Source organism: Onychostruthus taczanowskii, unplaced genomic scaffold (assembly GCF_017590055.1).
Source record: "Onychostruthus taczanowskii isolate IOZ18803 unplaced genomic scaffold, ASM1759005v1 scaffold29, whole genome shotgun sequence".
In the NCBI taxonomy this organism is placed as follows: domain Eukaryota; kingdom Metazoa; phylum Chordata; class Aves; order Passeriformes; family Passeridae; genus Onychostruthus; species Onychostruthus taczanowskii.
The window spans coordinates 8,675,166-8,691,061 of NW_024500239.1; the positions used below are offsets into that span (position 1 = coordinate 8,675,166).

A 15,896-nucleotide genomic window follows, 5' to 3' on the forward strand; every position below is an offset into this window, starting at 1 on the left:
TGGCAGGAGCAGGCAGTGGGCTTGGGACATATGTGTCCCTGTCTGGGTCCCCAGGCTTCCCTTTGCATTTTCCTTCTTAACCTTGAATAAAGCACAAGAATAAATCAGCTGAATTATCTGCTCTGCAAACACATGGAAAAAGCTTACAGACTCCAAGCAAAAATGAGGAGAAGAAGAGTAAGGCTGAGAGGACGGCCAGATGTCCCTAGCAAGGGAAAAATCCTCCTGGAGCTGGACATCTGGATTTCACAGCTACCAAACACCAGCAATCACCACCATCTGCTGAGCAGAAAACACAAGCCTGTTCTACACACCCAGCGACAGAGGAACACATTGGCAGAGAGAAGAAGCTTAGCAGGGTTTGGGGGAAAGTCCTGAAACTCTCTCAGAGTAAGACATCTGCTAGCAAGGACTTTATTTGTCATGGAAATGAGTCCTTTCCTTCCCCTGGTGACCCTCTATACCTGGATGGGACATGTCTTTGTGGGTGTCTCCCTCGTGGGAATCTGTAGGTGTTAGGAGACCACTCCTGACCTGGAGTGCTTACAGCCCTTGTGAAGGACAGAACTCCAAACCCAGCACTGTGTCCTGCATGGCACTGCAGGGTCAGTGCAATGTGGCCACCAAGTTGCCTGTGTCTGCCCTGGGCATTGGTGGAGGATAAAGAGAGAACAGAGAGAGGGAGAGAGTTGTATTTATGTTCCGAGTAGGTGCTGGAAAGGCACATTTGGTTTTGCCTCCTGTTATATCTGCTCCTTGTCTTTCAGCTCTGTGTGTGTGGCTTTGTCATGTGTGAACAGTCGTGGCTTTTGGTTCCTGATAATTCAGTTACGTTTCTGCTCTCAGAAGCTCCTTAACAAGCTCAGTTGCTAGCAGACCAAGAATCAAAGGTTCTAACTCCATCTCTTGCATTTGCTCAACCTTTTTTTCTCCTCATCTGACCAGATGTCCCCTCGTGACACTCAAGTTATCCAACCAGACCTCCCAAGAAGCTGGATTACTTTCAAAATCTGCCTCTTGAGCATTGCACGGATCCTGAAGCTCATGGCTACTTACATACCAAGGGATGCATCCCAGCAGAGGCAACTAACTAATCACCCATTCTTCTGCTCCCTGAACAACCACGTGGTTCACTCCCAAACATGACAAACTGGCAATGGGAATCTGTGTGTAGGATCTCTGAGAAGCTGAATCAAGACATGCAAAAGCTGCAGTAAGTAATGAGGACTCCAAGCAGTAAGAAAGGAGGAGGATTCCAAGCAGTAAGAGTGATCAGAGGTTTGGGGAATATGGAAGAAAAGCCACCCCAGTATTAATCTATTGCTGCCTGGGGGATTGCTATTCTTATTCATCAGAAATTCCCAGAACCCGATGGCTCTCAGTTAACACTGACCTCTGGGGCAGGACTACACAGTACAACTGGTTGTTCAAAGTAGCCTTGACAAATGTGTTGCTGCCAGAAGACAAGAATGTGTTTTAAACAAGGTCAGGTGTCCTGTTATATTGCAGGACATAATCCTGGTTTGTGTATACACACACATCAATTTCAATTGCACAATATGTGCTGGATCTACCTGTATTGTGGTGAATCTTTGCTTCTCCATCACTGCTCCCAAATCCTTGGCCATCATTTAAGAACATCCTAATAGAAAAAGTCAAAACTGCTTTTGTACAAGTGGAGTTACTGGGTTGTCCTCTTCCTGGTCAAAAATTATCTTCTGATGATGGGGAAAATCCCATTATATTTTACCAGATTAAAAAACAAAACAAAACAAACCCTTTAAATATTAGTTGTGCTCTTTTTTTTCCCTTCCCCTAGTTAAAAGAAAAGCCTGGCCTCCTTTGCTGGGCAAATTAGATACCTTACCTAAGTAGCCAAAAAAAAACCCCAACCCTTTAAAGCAGCACCTGACATGCACAGCCACTGAAGGAATTAGTCCCAAGTCGAGGGCTTCCTATTAGCTTTATTTAGTACATATGAAGGACCCTGCATTGCTGTCCCAATTACACACACAAGGCAGATTCCACAGTGGACTGCATTTGGTCTTGAACACCTATTTTCCCCATAGTTTTATTTACCAATCTTAAAAAGGATAAACAGAGAGCCATGTGCTTACATCTTTTGAAGAGCACATTTCCTCATGCTCTACAAGAGGCTTCTTTGAACACTCATCATTCACAATTGTGCTCTTGGAAGTTTTAGCAATATTTGTTTCAGATAAGTTTATTTTTGTATGATTGATTGAAATCTCAAGCTGCAATTAAGAAAATTGCAGCGAGAACCATTAAAGGAGTAGCGTCATTTTCTCCCCTTTCCTCTAAAATGTCAGGTTTCAATGTCACCGCGAGATAACCCAATCGCGTGCTTGTACACCCGGGCTGGAGCGAGTGGAAAACCGTCTGGAGTACTAATTACGAATGACTGGAAATAATGACACGAGGCAGAAGGAAAATTAAAGGCCCTGGTCCCCATCACTTACCCGCCCAGGTGTGTGTGCACAGAGATGCAGGTTATTGTAGAGCCGTCTATTTAGTAAATACACAAACATCCATCCCCACTTGTAGAGCAGCCTCAGTCCCTCCCCCATCTCCCTCTGTCTCTCTGCCCTTTCTTTCTCTCCAATTATAAACCAGCACCAGGTTTTCTCATCAGCCATCTCCATGTCTCCAAATGGCTTTTCAGTGTCAGGCCTATCAGGAAATTAACTCATCATGCAGTGACAGCTGCTAATTTTTTCCCCTTACATGTCAGATGGATCGCCTGCTGAAGCTAATAATGAATCACCAATCCCTGATTAGAAGGTGCTTCCGAAACATATAACTGCCATCTGAGCTAACTTTTTTCTTCATATAAAATGATATCACCCTAGAGGAGCAGAAAACGAATTGTATTCTTCAACAAGATAGAACGGGGGTAGCCTGTTTGAGTGAGCCACATGCTATCTTAAATTATTCGCAAATATTGCTCAGTAAGAGAAGTAAAAACTCACTGCTCTTCTCTGTTTTGCCAAATGAATGACCTCTTTTTCTGTTACTTAATCCTCTCACTTGAACTTAGTTTCAAATTTCAATCTTCACCCTTCCCTCTTTATTCTGTTTACAGCTTTTGTGCTCAGGAAGCCTACTGAGCAGGGAAAGTTGGAGAAAAGCCCCAGAGGTTGCTTTATGAGGTCTCTGCCTACCACAACACCAGCTCCTTACACAGCTCCAGCCCCATCTCAATCCCCAGGATTTTCTGAAGGGGACTCACCTGCATTTCAAGCCCAGGTCCAGCCTGAGGCACAAGAACTTTTAACACAGAGATTCCTACAAGCTTTTACATGAGCTGAATCCACTGTCCAGGAAAATCACAAATGTATTTCTTCTGGGACTCAGAGCTAACACTCCTGGTATTAAAGCAGCATTTATAAATGACAGCAGTGCTTGCAGGACTATGCACAATCCACATGTGCATAACCACAGCACATCAACTCCCTGGCTCATCTCACTTCCACGGCGGAGCACAGCTGCGAGTCAGGCAAAATGGTATTTTGCTGTGGGCCCTTTAGGTGATGTTGGTTTTTGGGTTCTTTTCTTTTGCTTTTGTTGCAGGAAATATTTCTCTAAATATTGTTTCCAGCTATGTTTTATCTCCCATTTTTCCCTAAAGATGGAGCCTGAATTCAGAGGCCAGGATACACTGCCTTAGGAGGTGTGTATCTGATTCTTAAGAAATGGAGGGTGAAACTGCTTGCTGGAAATATCTCCTTTCTCTGTCTTCACTTAGGATTTTTGGTTCACTTTTGGTGGAATTTGTTTTTGTTTGGTTGGGGTTTTTTTTGTTTCTTTTTGGTTTGCTTTCTATTTTATTTATTATTTATTTATTTCCCCCCTCCATACTAGTTCCATGGTTCTTAAATACTTACATTTTTACCTGTTTGGTGCTGTCACAGTATAATTCAACTTCATTAATGCTTATTCGGAATGGATAACAAAGAGAAAATTAAGCCAGTGGCTCTGGCAGTCAGAACAACAGGAAGCAACTGACTGACATGGGAATACTGCCCCCTCAACAGTCACTTCCATTACAGCACAGCCCTTGAATTCTCTGGAGACAGGCACCTGAAGGTATTCAAACCAAACAGCAAAACACACTTGTAGTGAATGGCTGCCTGGGCTAGGCACCTTCCTAAATCCACCACACAAGTTCTGTGACGCTTCCACACTGATTGCTGCCTGTGGCAGAGGGTCCCAGCAGCTTCTGAGCCTGCTCCTGGACATGTCACAGGTGCCTCACCCACTCCATGCATGGCCCTTGCAGGATCAGGGCCTTTTCAGGCGCTGCTCTACTCTACGTGCCTCCCTCTGCTGCCTAATCTTCCCTGTTCTCCAAGGCAGAAGGCATGGGAATGCTTGGAAGATCCATAGAACAGTCCAGCTCATCTCCTCCCACATTATGATCTGGGGCAATTCCAGGAGTTCTGGCACAGGAGGGAGACAAATGCCAGAGGTGTTTCCTAGGTGCTGGAAGAGACCTGCCATAGCCTCAGCTGTCAGTGTGTGGCAGAGAGCGTTTAGCATGGGGCTGAGACAATCCATGGAGGCCTTAAGCACAATGACAGCACAGGAACGAATGTCATCCTTGATTTCTAATGTTACATTTGTAGGGCACTAATAAGTTAACTTTAAAGTGCACATTAGAAAGAAGAAAAAGAAAAAAAGGCCCTAGGAAAATATTAGCTCTCCTGATCAGACTGCACTCAGAGAAAAGTATCGTTAACCTGAGCTCCCAGGTAATTACAGCACATGGTAGGTTAGTGAATCCTTCCCAGTGCTCCCAAGCACAGGAACATCTACCACCGGGGCTTTTTTTTATGCAAAGGTCTGCTCTTTTCATTGTGCATACAATGTGATTGCTGGTTTGACACTGCAGGCTACACTGGTTTTATGAAGGATTAAATGCCACCTGAGACATATTTATCCTAAATAAATCACAAATGGTAAACTGCAGCATGTCAGTGTCAACACCCTGTACTGCAGCAGAAAGGTTAGCCATACAGGACTAAGCACAGCGAAGAATTAGCATCCAAGCTGCAAGACCACAGGGCTACAGTTAACAGGAGAAATGATCAAGAAGAAATATTTCCACTGAAAAACATTCAGTTTTTTGAACATCTGTGAGAGTCTTGCAGAGGGCCATCATTTTGTAAAGGTCACCTTTTTCCTGATAACAAACGGGAGTTGATCCTGTCACTGTTTGCTGAAGACAGTATTTAAGAGTAAGTGAACAGCCTGTCACTTTTAAGAAAGATGAGCAAGTCAAACTCGCCTAATTATGAATCTTGATGTCTAACTTGAAATTTACTTTTTTGGGGCTTTGACAAAGACACAACCTCAACTCTTGGAAAATAACAAAATTTGAAAAATAATAATAATAAGAGATGAAGAGGCAGCAGGATCTTATAGCCCCAGAATGAAGCACCTTTTCTCAGCAGCTCTATTAGAAAATACATTTTTAAGCAGTTGCTTCAGGAAGGAACTATTGTTTTACCCCACCCCAACTTTCTTACAGTTGATAATTTTAAGATATTAAACATGATAGAAAACCCAGTTATCTCTAGAGTCAGCATGGCTTATACCCTAAACACTTACACAATTATATTAAGCATGCATGAGGCACTCTTTAGAAATTAGATTCTTTTATCTTTATCTATCTAGCAAGCTAGAGAAAGGAAAAGAGAAAAGAGAAAATGCACAGACATAACAGATAGCATTCGTTTGCTCCTGCTGAATGCCAGTTCTGTTTATTGTTTAATATTAAAAATCATGATGCTTCATTTTAATGCTAACATTTTATTTGAAAGACAAAAAAAAATCCCCAAACCTTGCCAGTTTATATTTTACATTTTTTTCTAAAGAAACAGAAGCAGTTTTATCATGAAACAAATTTTTTCAACATGAACTTGCATTGAACAATTGCAGTATATCCACAAGTAAATAACTGACATTCTGGACTAAGCAAGAAATACAAGGTCACCTTTTTTTCCCCCTACTTGTTAATGTCAATGTCAGAATTTTCTTTAAAAATCCTCCTAACATTTGAGAAGTAGCTCACAAAATGAACTGCAAAATGGTATTTATATGAAGCACTAGTTATAAGAAAAGCAAAACACTGACAGTGACAATATTTTTTTCAAAAAAATGCACATTTCTTATGTAGGACTCTCATCTAAAATTAAGTGGAAGTTACAGGCATCAAGTTCTTCTTCCCAAATATGTATAATCAAGGATTTTCTGAAGTGTAGCTTTTTTGAGCTCTTCTTCAGGGAAAGTTAATGTGCTCATGAAAGAGCAAAGTACTATGAAAACTTTCATTTTAGATGCAAAAAAAAAACCCACGTATTTTGATGACATAGTTTTAGCCGAGCATGTTTTAAAGTAAGATTTTAGAAAGCAAAATGTCACCTGTTCTACTTTAAAATGAAGAAGGGCACCCCATATCGTATGTATGCTTACCTGTTCACCTTGTTATTGTGGGGTTTATATTTTTTTGCATATTCATCTGTTCACAAAATGTACATGTAAGTGCAATTATTTTACTCCTGTGATTATGTTATACAAAAATGACAGAAGGCAGGGAATTACCCTGAGATAAAACAACATTAAGACAAAAACATCAACAAAGAAAGCACTGAACAGAACAATTTCTACTTTGGGCAGGAGGCTTTTTATCCTGTTTTGTACCCTAGTATACTTAATAATCACATATAATAGTTCTTAGAGCTATTGTAACAAAATTGTATTATCCTCTTCAGTGAACTCCTCCTATTAGCAGGACGTGTATTTGTTACCTGGTTTGGAGGAGGTTCTACTGAGAAGGCTTTACAGAAAGCGTTCCAGGAATACAGTTGCCTCCATGATTCTCCATAATATCCAGCTCTGCTCTGCACCCAGCCTACAAGTGAGGCTCTTCATGCTTCTTGTACTTTGTTATAATCTCTCTGGCCCTCAATTACCTGTGAGCCACCCTCTGTATAAATGACCATGCTTGTTAACTGTTCTCTCGCTCTATCAGGGGCTACAGCTTCTGCTTTTATAGCAGTACCAGCCTGCAGAATGTCTTGGGACCCAGCTGTCTCTATCACAGTGTGTGAGTACACACCAGGCTCATCCTGCATGTCTGGTGGCAATTCTGTGACGATGTAGTGTGTTGCACCTTCAGAGAAGTCACCATCAGAACCCTGAGCCATGGCTTGAGCTAATTCTTCGCTGACAATGATCTGTGATATTTGCCCATCCGACTCCACTAAATCCATGTGTTCGCTCTGCACGCTGAGCGTGTGGCTACCAGCTTCCTGCATAATTATCTGAGAACCTTCTCCAGCTACCATATGCACAGTCCCCTCCTCATTTACAATGACCTGGGTGACACCTTCTTTCATGAGCTGGTTGGCCGCAGCTGTGTCACACACAGCAAACTGCAACACTCCTTGCACCATGTTCTTGAAGGCAGCCTGAGCTCTCTCCTGAGATGCAATTATAGCCGATGGGTGCATGACCCGTGTCACCACTTCCATAGGCTTGGTATCTTCCTGAGTCTCCTGAACTTCATGGAACATTTGTATTTCTTGTCCTTCTGCATCACTGGGAATGCTGGGCATCTCTGGGTTCGGCATTTGCAAGAAGTCTTTGTGACCAGACCTGCATCTGTCAAGGAGTTCGGATTTGTTTTCCGCTTCACCCAGCTCTGTCACAGCACAAAGCAGGGCATCTAATGCTGAGGAGGACTCCGGAGGATGGACTGTAGCCTCAGAAGCATCTAAAACTTCTTGTCGCATTATCTGCTGCAGTACCGTGCTGCTGGACTCAGGCACCGTGTCTATTTGAACGGCCTCCTCCATGTCAGCTCCCCCTCCTTCAACCACCACCACCTGTGTGGCACCATCTGCTAACTGCTCTGTAAGGATCTGCTCAGGAACCACACTACTCATGTGGGAGCCGTTTTGGTTTGTGGCTATGACTTGCCCGTCCTCCGTAATGTGGACCACCCTGGCCATCTGCCCCGCCATCGCCAGCGTCTGCAGGGTGGCCGCTGCTGTCTCTTCCACGGAAGCGTCGATGGCGAAGTCACCATCGTATCCTTGAATGATAATGAACTGCTGGACTTCCTCAGGGGACTGCGGCTGTCTTCTGCTGCCCTGAAAGGCCTTCTCCTTCACTGGAGAAACCTCCCCCAGTGCTGCCGCGGTAAAAGGGCTCGTGGTTTCCACAAAGGTTGCTCCTTGCCCCTTCAGTCGGCACTCATAGGACTTGGACACAATGCCTACAAGACAAAATATGCTGTTAACATGGTCTCATGGCAAGTATCAGTTCATTACTTTAACAAACTGTAGCTAAATGGAAAAAAATTCCCTGACAATTTTTAGATTTCATTGACAGAAAACATAGATAAAATGAGCAAATGAACAAAACCAATTTGCATGTTTTCCAAATAACATATTTACAGGTTGAAATAATTGCTGAGTGTAACAATGCTGCAGCTTATTAACAATTTAAATGTGTTTTCAAAAATATTCTGTAAAAAAAAAGCCCAGATAAATACAGTATACAGTTAAAAGCTGTATCTTTTGTAGAAGATCCTATTGGTGATATTTCAGCAATTCAGTAATAAATTTTAGGATTGTATGTTACATTAAACATATCTTGGTGTGAGAAACTGTGACTGATCTTCTTAATACCCTGCTTTTGTTAGTGAGGTCATTGGCATGCTGTCATTTTGATGCCATTGTCTTCCACTTCCTTTTCCATCCAGCATCTTCTCCAGCTCGTGTGACTGACTCAGTCACTCACCTGGTAGTGAAAACACTCGGTAGTTTTCTTACCCTAAGTAGGATATTCTACAAAATCTAACCCAGAGAACCCCCAATTACATATCTTAATTATTTCTGCATGAAATCAATTAACAAACTATAATGCCTGTAACCTCCATATTCCAGCTGCTTGCTGTGCCACCCAGTTTGGTTTTGTGTCATTGAAGGTTTCCTTCTCAATTCTCACCACTAGCAATAAAGCTTTAGCAAGGCAAATGGTGCCCAAGGCTGTACAAACTCAAGGCCATCACCCTCCAAGCATGGCCTACATGTTTTTGGGAAGATATAAAGGAGAGGACCCTGTGGCCAGCTTTGTGGATGTCCATAGAAGGACATCTCTATCCCTCTCTGTCTCCCCATGGCAGTGCCCTCCAGAAGCACCCAGGAAGCTCCTCCATGTGCTGGGGGCAAGCTGTAGGATACAACCTGTGCACACAGAGAGAAGAGTGGGTGCTGGACATTACAAACAAGGTGGGGGTCTAATGACAGATGGGCCTTGGGAAGGCTGATTAAGTCCATGCTGCTGAAACTGCCCATATCCACAGTCCAGTTTAAATTCACCTACACAAACTGAAATCACATCTCTGGAATAACAGGTGTAGCTTCTTACCACTAATGCAAATAGATATGCCATGGCTTGCTTGGGATAAAAACAGGCAAGAAAAGAAAGCAACACTTAAAGTGAAATTTCAGGCTCGCACTGTACTTTCCAAGCCAGTTCTAGTGAACAATGTGCTTCATTGAACTCAAGAGACCAAGAAAATTATACTAAAGCTGGTCTAAGGGGGCTCTTTCATTTCAAAGCATAGAGCTGTCAGACCCTGATCCCACAGAGAATTAAAATGGGCTCTAAAAAACAGACTCATTTGCTTAAAGGTAAAGTTCACACTTAGAAGCTGATTTACTCCAAGACTGAATACTTGGCGCCTTGCAGACTCTAGCAACTTGCTATGTTAAGACACATATCAAGCTAAAATTCCAAAATAACATCAATAATTAAAATACCGAGGTCTTATACTGCTATCTATCTATCTATCTATCTATCTATCTATCTATCTATCTCCCCATCCATCCATCCATTCTTTTTTCAATTACAGAGCTTCTGGTGGAGAACTGCACTGTGAAGCACAAAGAAGTAATTTTGTCAAGCTGAAAGGCTACAAATCACCTTCACAAATCTATACTGATGCCATACAACTTTCTTCTTCCTAGTTTGCAAGACAGTTTTTTTTCTTTTCTTTGGAATAGAAAATTAACAATTTAAACCATTAGAGTGTTTGCAGATGATGCTGCATAAAAATCTGGCCCATGCAATTGAAGTACATTTTGTCAGGTATTAAGCAAGAAGTAAGCTTATTGTGGTATACAGCTTGTTCTTATTCCCAATTTTTTCCGTGCTCTCTGTAGGCACTGACATTCACATGACCCCCAAAAGAGCAGAAAAGTAGGAAGGGGAAATCAACATAAAATGACAATTATCCTCCACATTTTGTAATAGAGTATAAGTAATTAATTCTCTCAGGAATCTTGCTTTGTTGACAAGATAAAAGAGGAGCCTGCCAATGATGTGGCACAAAATCAAAATAACTCCACAAATCATGCATTTTCTACTGGATTTCGAAATCAAAATAACTCTACAATGATAATTTTCACATGCACATACACTAAAATCATGATATCTTTCTCTAAAGATCATAATAATTTAATAAGGACACAGAATCTGTGTATTGGGGAGAAGCTCTGATCTGGGGAAGGGAAAGAAAAAGGAAATTCACCCTGTTTTCATCTCCTCAAATAAATGCCATGCCTGTGAATCTATGCAACTCCAGTCTTTACTGTGCAATTGAATGGGAAGTCTCCTGGGTGAAGAGCTATCCGGTGAATCCCTCGCAGCACTGATAATTATGCCATTCTGACTGCTTACTTAATCTATTTGAATCCAGAGGTGAGTTAAGCCACTTCCTGACCATTAAAGTAAACTACATGGGTAAATACTGCTGTCACTAAGGGGTGTGATGAAGCTTAACTACACCAACATCTTAACCTCAGCTCAGCGCAACCCCAGCTATTCCATCACAGTTCATAAATGCGATTGCAGGTCCATCTTTTGATTCAGCAATTTAATAACTTCGAGTGCTGTCAGTACTGCTTTGAAAAATGGCTCCTATAAAATGTAACAGCCTCAATCAGATTGTAAAAGATTCACCCACTGAAGATTCTTCCATTTCAACTATAATGAATTAATGTTGAGCTGTGTAGAAGTTCAAGTGTCATTTAAACTAATGTGAATCTACTGTAACTTTAAATTTTAACTGGACTATGACCAAGAATTTACTGGGAACATCAACTTCAATTTTAGTGATTTTTCATGGTAAATATGAATTGCAGATTTTACTGGTTTTCTTTTGTTTCAACAGTGAAAAGCCAAGTAGGGAAGGTATTTAGAAAACAACAGATTTTGAGGCTTAGCTGCTATTCTTATAATGAAGCACTGGAATCCAACACAACATTAGTAGGAATTTTTATGCATTTAAGGAACATGTCACATTATTGGACTGTATGTAGCAACAAACCATGTTGTCCCAGTAAACCCAGCCTGCCTCTCGCCCCCTCTTAACAGTTAAAAAGAAGGGGTAAGTGTTGGCTGACACGGCAAACATAAGCTGCAATACAAGCCCACATTAATATTGGGAAAAGTGGACTTGTTGCTGATTGCATGTCATTGCAAATTAAAAAGATACACAAATAGGCATTAAAATGACAAAATATAATGATACAAGAGCTCATATTCAGACAATTTGTAAGGAGGTGTTTCATATCTAGGGGTGCAATGATCAGAGCATTGGTTTCTTTCCAAGAAGTCTGTCATTTCAGCAGAGCCATTATTTATCAGTTGGAGTCCTGAGCGACTGTTAGTTTTTTATTTGAAAATGTCAGGATATTCTAGACATTAAATCCATATTCACAGGTTATTTTAATTCTCTGAGACCACAAACTCCTGAAATAGGGCTAAAAGAAATGCTTTGATGTTTAATGTGTGTCTGGGAAACTAGAAATAGGGCTTAGTACCTTTTCCCCTCTCTCTTACTCAATACCTGACTTCCTTTTGTGTGTCTGTTTTATTCTTTTGTTACTGTCATCATTTGTTCCCTGCAGAATAAATACCTTATTCTTTTGTTAAGCTTACATTTAATTAAAATGTACAGGATTTGTGCAGTAAACTCGAATGAAACAAATAAAACAAGGGCCCCCTCTCTTGAAGGCATACGTTGTGAATGAAAAATGTCATTACAGACTAAAAAATTTTGCAGTAAACAGGGCCTACAGAGAGAAGTTTCCCCCGTAATGACATCCATAAAATACACAAATGGCACTTTTAGTACCATCCTGAATATGGCATTTTCTGTGCTCTACACACAATCTAAATGGTTTGATCATAGAGCATAATACTCCATTGGGTTTATAGAACAATCAATGTTCCATAAAATGATGTATTTATCCAATAGTAGGCTCAGCAGTTACTGGTGTATGACATTGTAGGACACTGGCTTTGTACTGTTCAGCAGCACACATGCTGGCTGTAAAACTTATCTAACACTACTTCAACAACTTCATCTCATCTGTGTCAAGTAATTTGTTGAAGCCTCAGCTTGGTTTAAAAAAACTTGTAATAAAAATTCATAGAATTTTCAGGAGAATGAAAGCTGATGACAATAGAAAGGTCACATTGTGGCGCCACTCGAGGGGTCGGGGGTCAGCTGCAGTTCTAAAACAGAAAGTAGATTTCATGCATCGTGTAGCAGATAAAGATGGCATTAAGGAGACTTGTCTCAGAAAGAGACGCGTAACGCGTGAGGAAAGTCTGGGCTAATATTATATGTAAAGCACCACCTTGGTCTCAGCCAGCAGCCTCTTTAGAATTCTAATCCTTCCCCAAAACTTGCAGCAAGCGGCTGTGTGTGGTGAGGCTGGGCTGAGGACATCCTTCACAAGGAGCACCTTTAGGACAAAGCAGTAAGTCATAAATGAAATAATCTATTATGACGACGGAAATGATCTGCATTTACACAGCTAGCTTAAAACAGCTATTTTTCCATTTCTGTAAAAGTTCTAGGAGGCCTGATTTATAGTCCCCTATTCAGCAACACTTAATTTTTCATACTTTGGTCATTAGGTATATTATTTATTGACACAAACAAACATTTTGTATCTGCCAAAAAGCAACGAATATTAAATAATGTGAATGCAAAGAAACATCTTTTCCTTCAATTAAATGCAATCTGTAAGGAATTTAAAAGATTTTTAAAAATTGCCTTATGTCTAACGTCACTTGAAGAAACTACTGATTTTCTTATTTTCAAAGTTATTGTCTACATGGCAGCAATACAATATTTTGAATGGTACAGTAAGTACACTTATCCAATTCATAAAGTAATATAACTTATGCCTTGATAAAGTTACAAGTTTCTGCTCTGTTTTCTTTCAATTATTTTTGTAAATACCTCTACTTCAATTAATTAAGTATGGTCTAAGAACTGTGGCATAATTTGGGATTTCTCTGATTTTCAGAGGCCATAATAATAAGTTGCATTTTTCAGATCTCTGTTCCTTGACCATAGTAAAAATTGTTCTTTATCACTTGCAAACTTTTATGTGCAAGCGGTGTATGGGTCAGCATTTTTTAAACCAGCTAGTTAAGCTAGTAAATAAGAGGTTGTGAAGGCTCATTCATGTCTACTGCTGAAGGAAAGAAAATATGATGGGTCAAACTGAGAAGTGAAATAAATCAGCAACCCAAAATGGCCCAGTTACGACTATTATGTCCACAAAGGCAGCAAATATTTGTAAAGCAATACAAATAAGTATACCTATAGGGGACTTTACCATCTCCCTAAGAGACATAAAAAAATTCCACCATTGACACAAATTACATAAATCTCAAGAGAAACCAATACAACAAGGCTTCATTTTTTCCCCCTTTCAATATACCCTTACTGAAAAAAACCCCAACAAAAAATCCCAAATAATGTTCATAGTTTATTTTATACTTAAAAATCCAGTAATGTCATGTTTCAATGCTGAAACTCAAAACAGCCCTAGCTTCTAGTTTTGTCCTTAACCACTCAATCATGTTTGGAAACTTCAAGGTCTTCTAAGAAGTGCTTGAATAAAGGATGAAGTTTTAACATTTCAGGTATCTTAAAAAGCAGCAGATGTCCTTTAGCTTTCTAAAAATGTGAAAGAAAGTACTCTTGTAATATTTTTTCTTTTGAAAAACAGACTGAAATTTCCTGCTTGCTATTTTTACCTTCCACATCTTACAGAACTATGTCAACAGCCACAAAAAGACACAAAAGAAAAAGACAACCACCAAATTAAATAGCCAAGCTGTTCAGTTAGAGTGTTTAGGCAGTTTGTTTGGTTTGGTTTAGTTTCACTTCAGTGTCTAATTAACCTTTGGGAAAAGGCCTTCTCTAGAAAACAATTCAGTTTCTCTTTTCCTGCACTCAAGGTCAAAAATGAACACTATAGAGCCCAGTGTTACAGACAGAATGCAAATAAAAAATATACATACCAAAATTTCCACTGATCGTGGCAAACATATACAGTGTGAACCTGCAGAGTAACTGGTTTACTTGCAAACCACTTTTCTCTTTACCTGCTTGCTTCCACTGATCGTGGCAAACATGTGTGTGTGTGAACCTGCAGAGTAACTGGTTTACTTGCAAACCACTTTTCTCTTTACCTGCTTGCCACCATGCAGGCTGCCTTTCTCAGCTCTGATGTGTGAGCAAAAACCTCTCCTTGGCATATGCAGCAATTACCTACACGGGCAAGCAGCAGCAGGAATGCATCTGGAGTATTTCAGCTATGTCTTCCAGTGCAATTTAGCAGCTTGAGATGAGGATAGCCAGTCTGGACATTTCTTGGCAGTCCAGCTTCAAAGACTACTCTGGCCCTCAGTTTGGGAACAACTGACATTGATGATGCTCGTATGCTTTCTTTCTGTTTTATCCCCTGCAGTGCAAATGGAGACTGCATTTTTAGTGCTTCTAAATCAGAATCCAAATTTCAAGGGGTTCTGGTTGCGCTTGGTCAAACCAGAGATTTCTGTGTTTTAGGCAGATAGAACATACAATATAATATGAAAAATAATACACTAATGTGAGAAGAATCAGGGAAAAAAACCCTGAAGCTCTGCTCATAGGGAAAATGATCTGGATTTCTGAAATAGGTCTAATGCCAGACACTAATGGTTTTGTCAAAAAAAGGAAAAAACCTTTTTGTCATTGTTATCTCAGCAGAAGTTTTTGTTTTTCAAGAATATATACATTCAGATCCTGGTTTTATAAACATTTATTTATCAAGAGTAGTGCTTACTGCCATAGTTAGCCTCAATAGTCTCAAAGGGACTAAACATGGTTGCTTGCATTATGCATTGTGTTTGCATAATCAGGCCCTTGGGATTAACAATTCTGAGAATGGCTGGCCTTCCCTAATGTTTGATGTACATATATGAAAAAAAAGAGAACAGACACTTGGAAGGGATACCCAAAATAAAACATCATGCTATTAAATGATCAAGCAGAAATTATATTTTTCGGCATACCTATCAACTATGAGTATCGTGATTCTCTGTGTTTATCTATTCTGATTTATGCACCCTTTCCAGTAAAAAGAAGCACCTGTTCTTTGCTTGAGGGCACATCTCAACCCATATAAAAAGCACAGCAGTTTTTAGGAGGAATGCTTGGGAATAACTACAGATAGTAAGTTTCCCTAGTCCTTTTTGTTAGTTAAGACAGCAGAAACTACCATTTCAAATGTGATAGTCATATCTGTATTTCATTTATAAATTCAACTATGTTACAGCTATATTCATATCTTTCCAGAGTAAATTATGAGAAATAACCATTTGTCTTCATTGTAGACACTTTTGCATGTATAGTAGAAAACAAACCTCTATTCAATAACTGCACAGAGGCACCATTAAAATCAAATTTACAGTAAACAGAACCTGCAGCTGGGGTAAAACACTAACTGTTA

General features: G+C 40.2%; 1 protein-coding gene across 7 annotated transcripts in view; it reads right to left on the reverse strand.

Moving 5' to 3' along the window:
• Positions 1-5,758: 5,758 nt before the first annotated feature.
• Positions 5,759-15,896, reverse strand: part of ZNF407 (zinc finger protein 407) — a 333,883-nt gene continuing 323,745 nt past the window's right edge. For all 7 annotated transcript variants that reach the window (XM_041408071.1, XM_041408067.1, XM_041408066.1 and 4 more), the window contains one exon: positions 5,759-8,302. In XM_041408071.1, the coding sequence (XP_041264005.1) occupies positions 6,951-8,302 (1,352 nt within the window). In that variant the 3' untranslated portion in view covers positions 5,759-6,950. The remainder of the gene's footprint in view (positions 8,303-15,896) is intronic.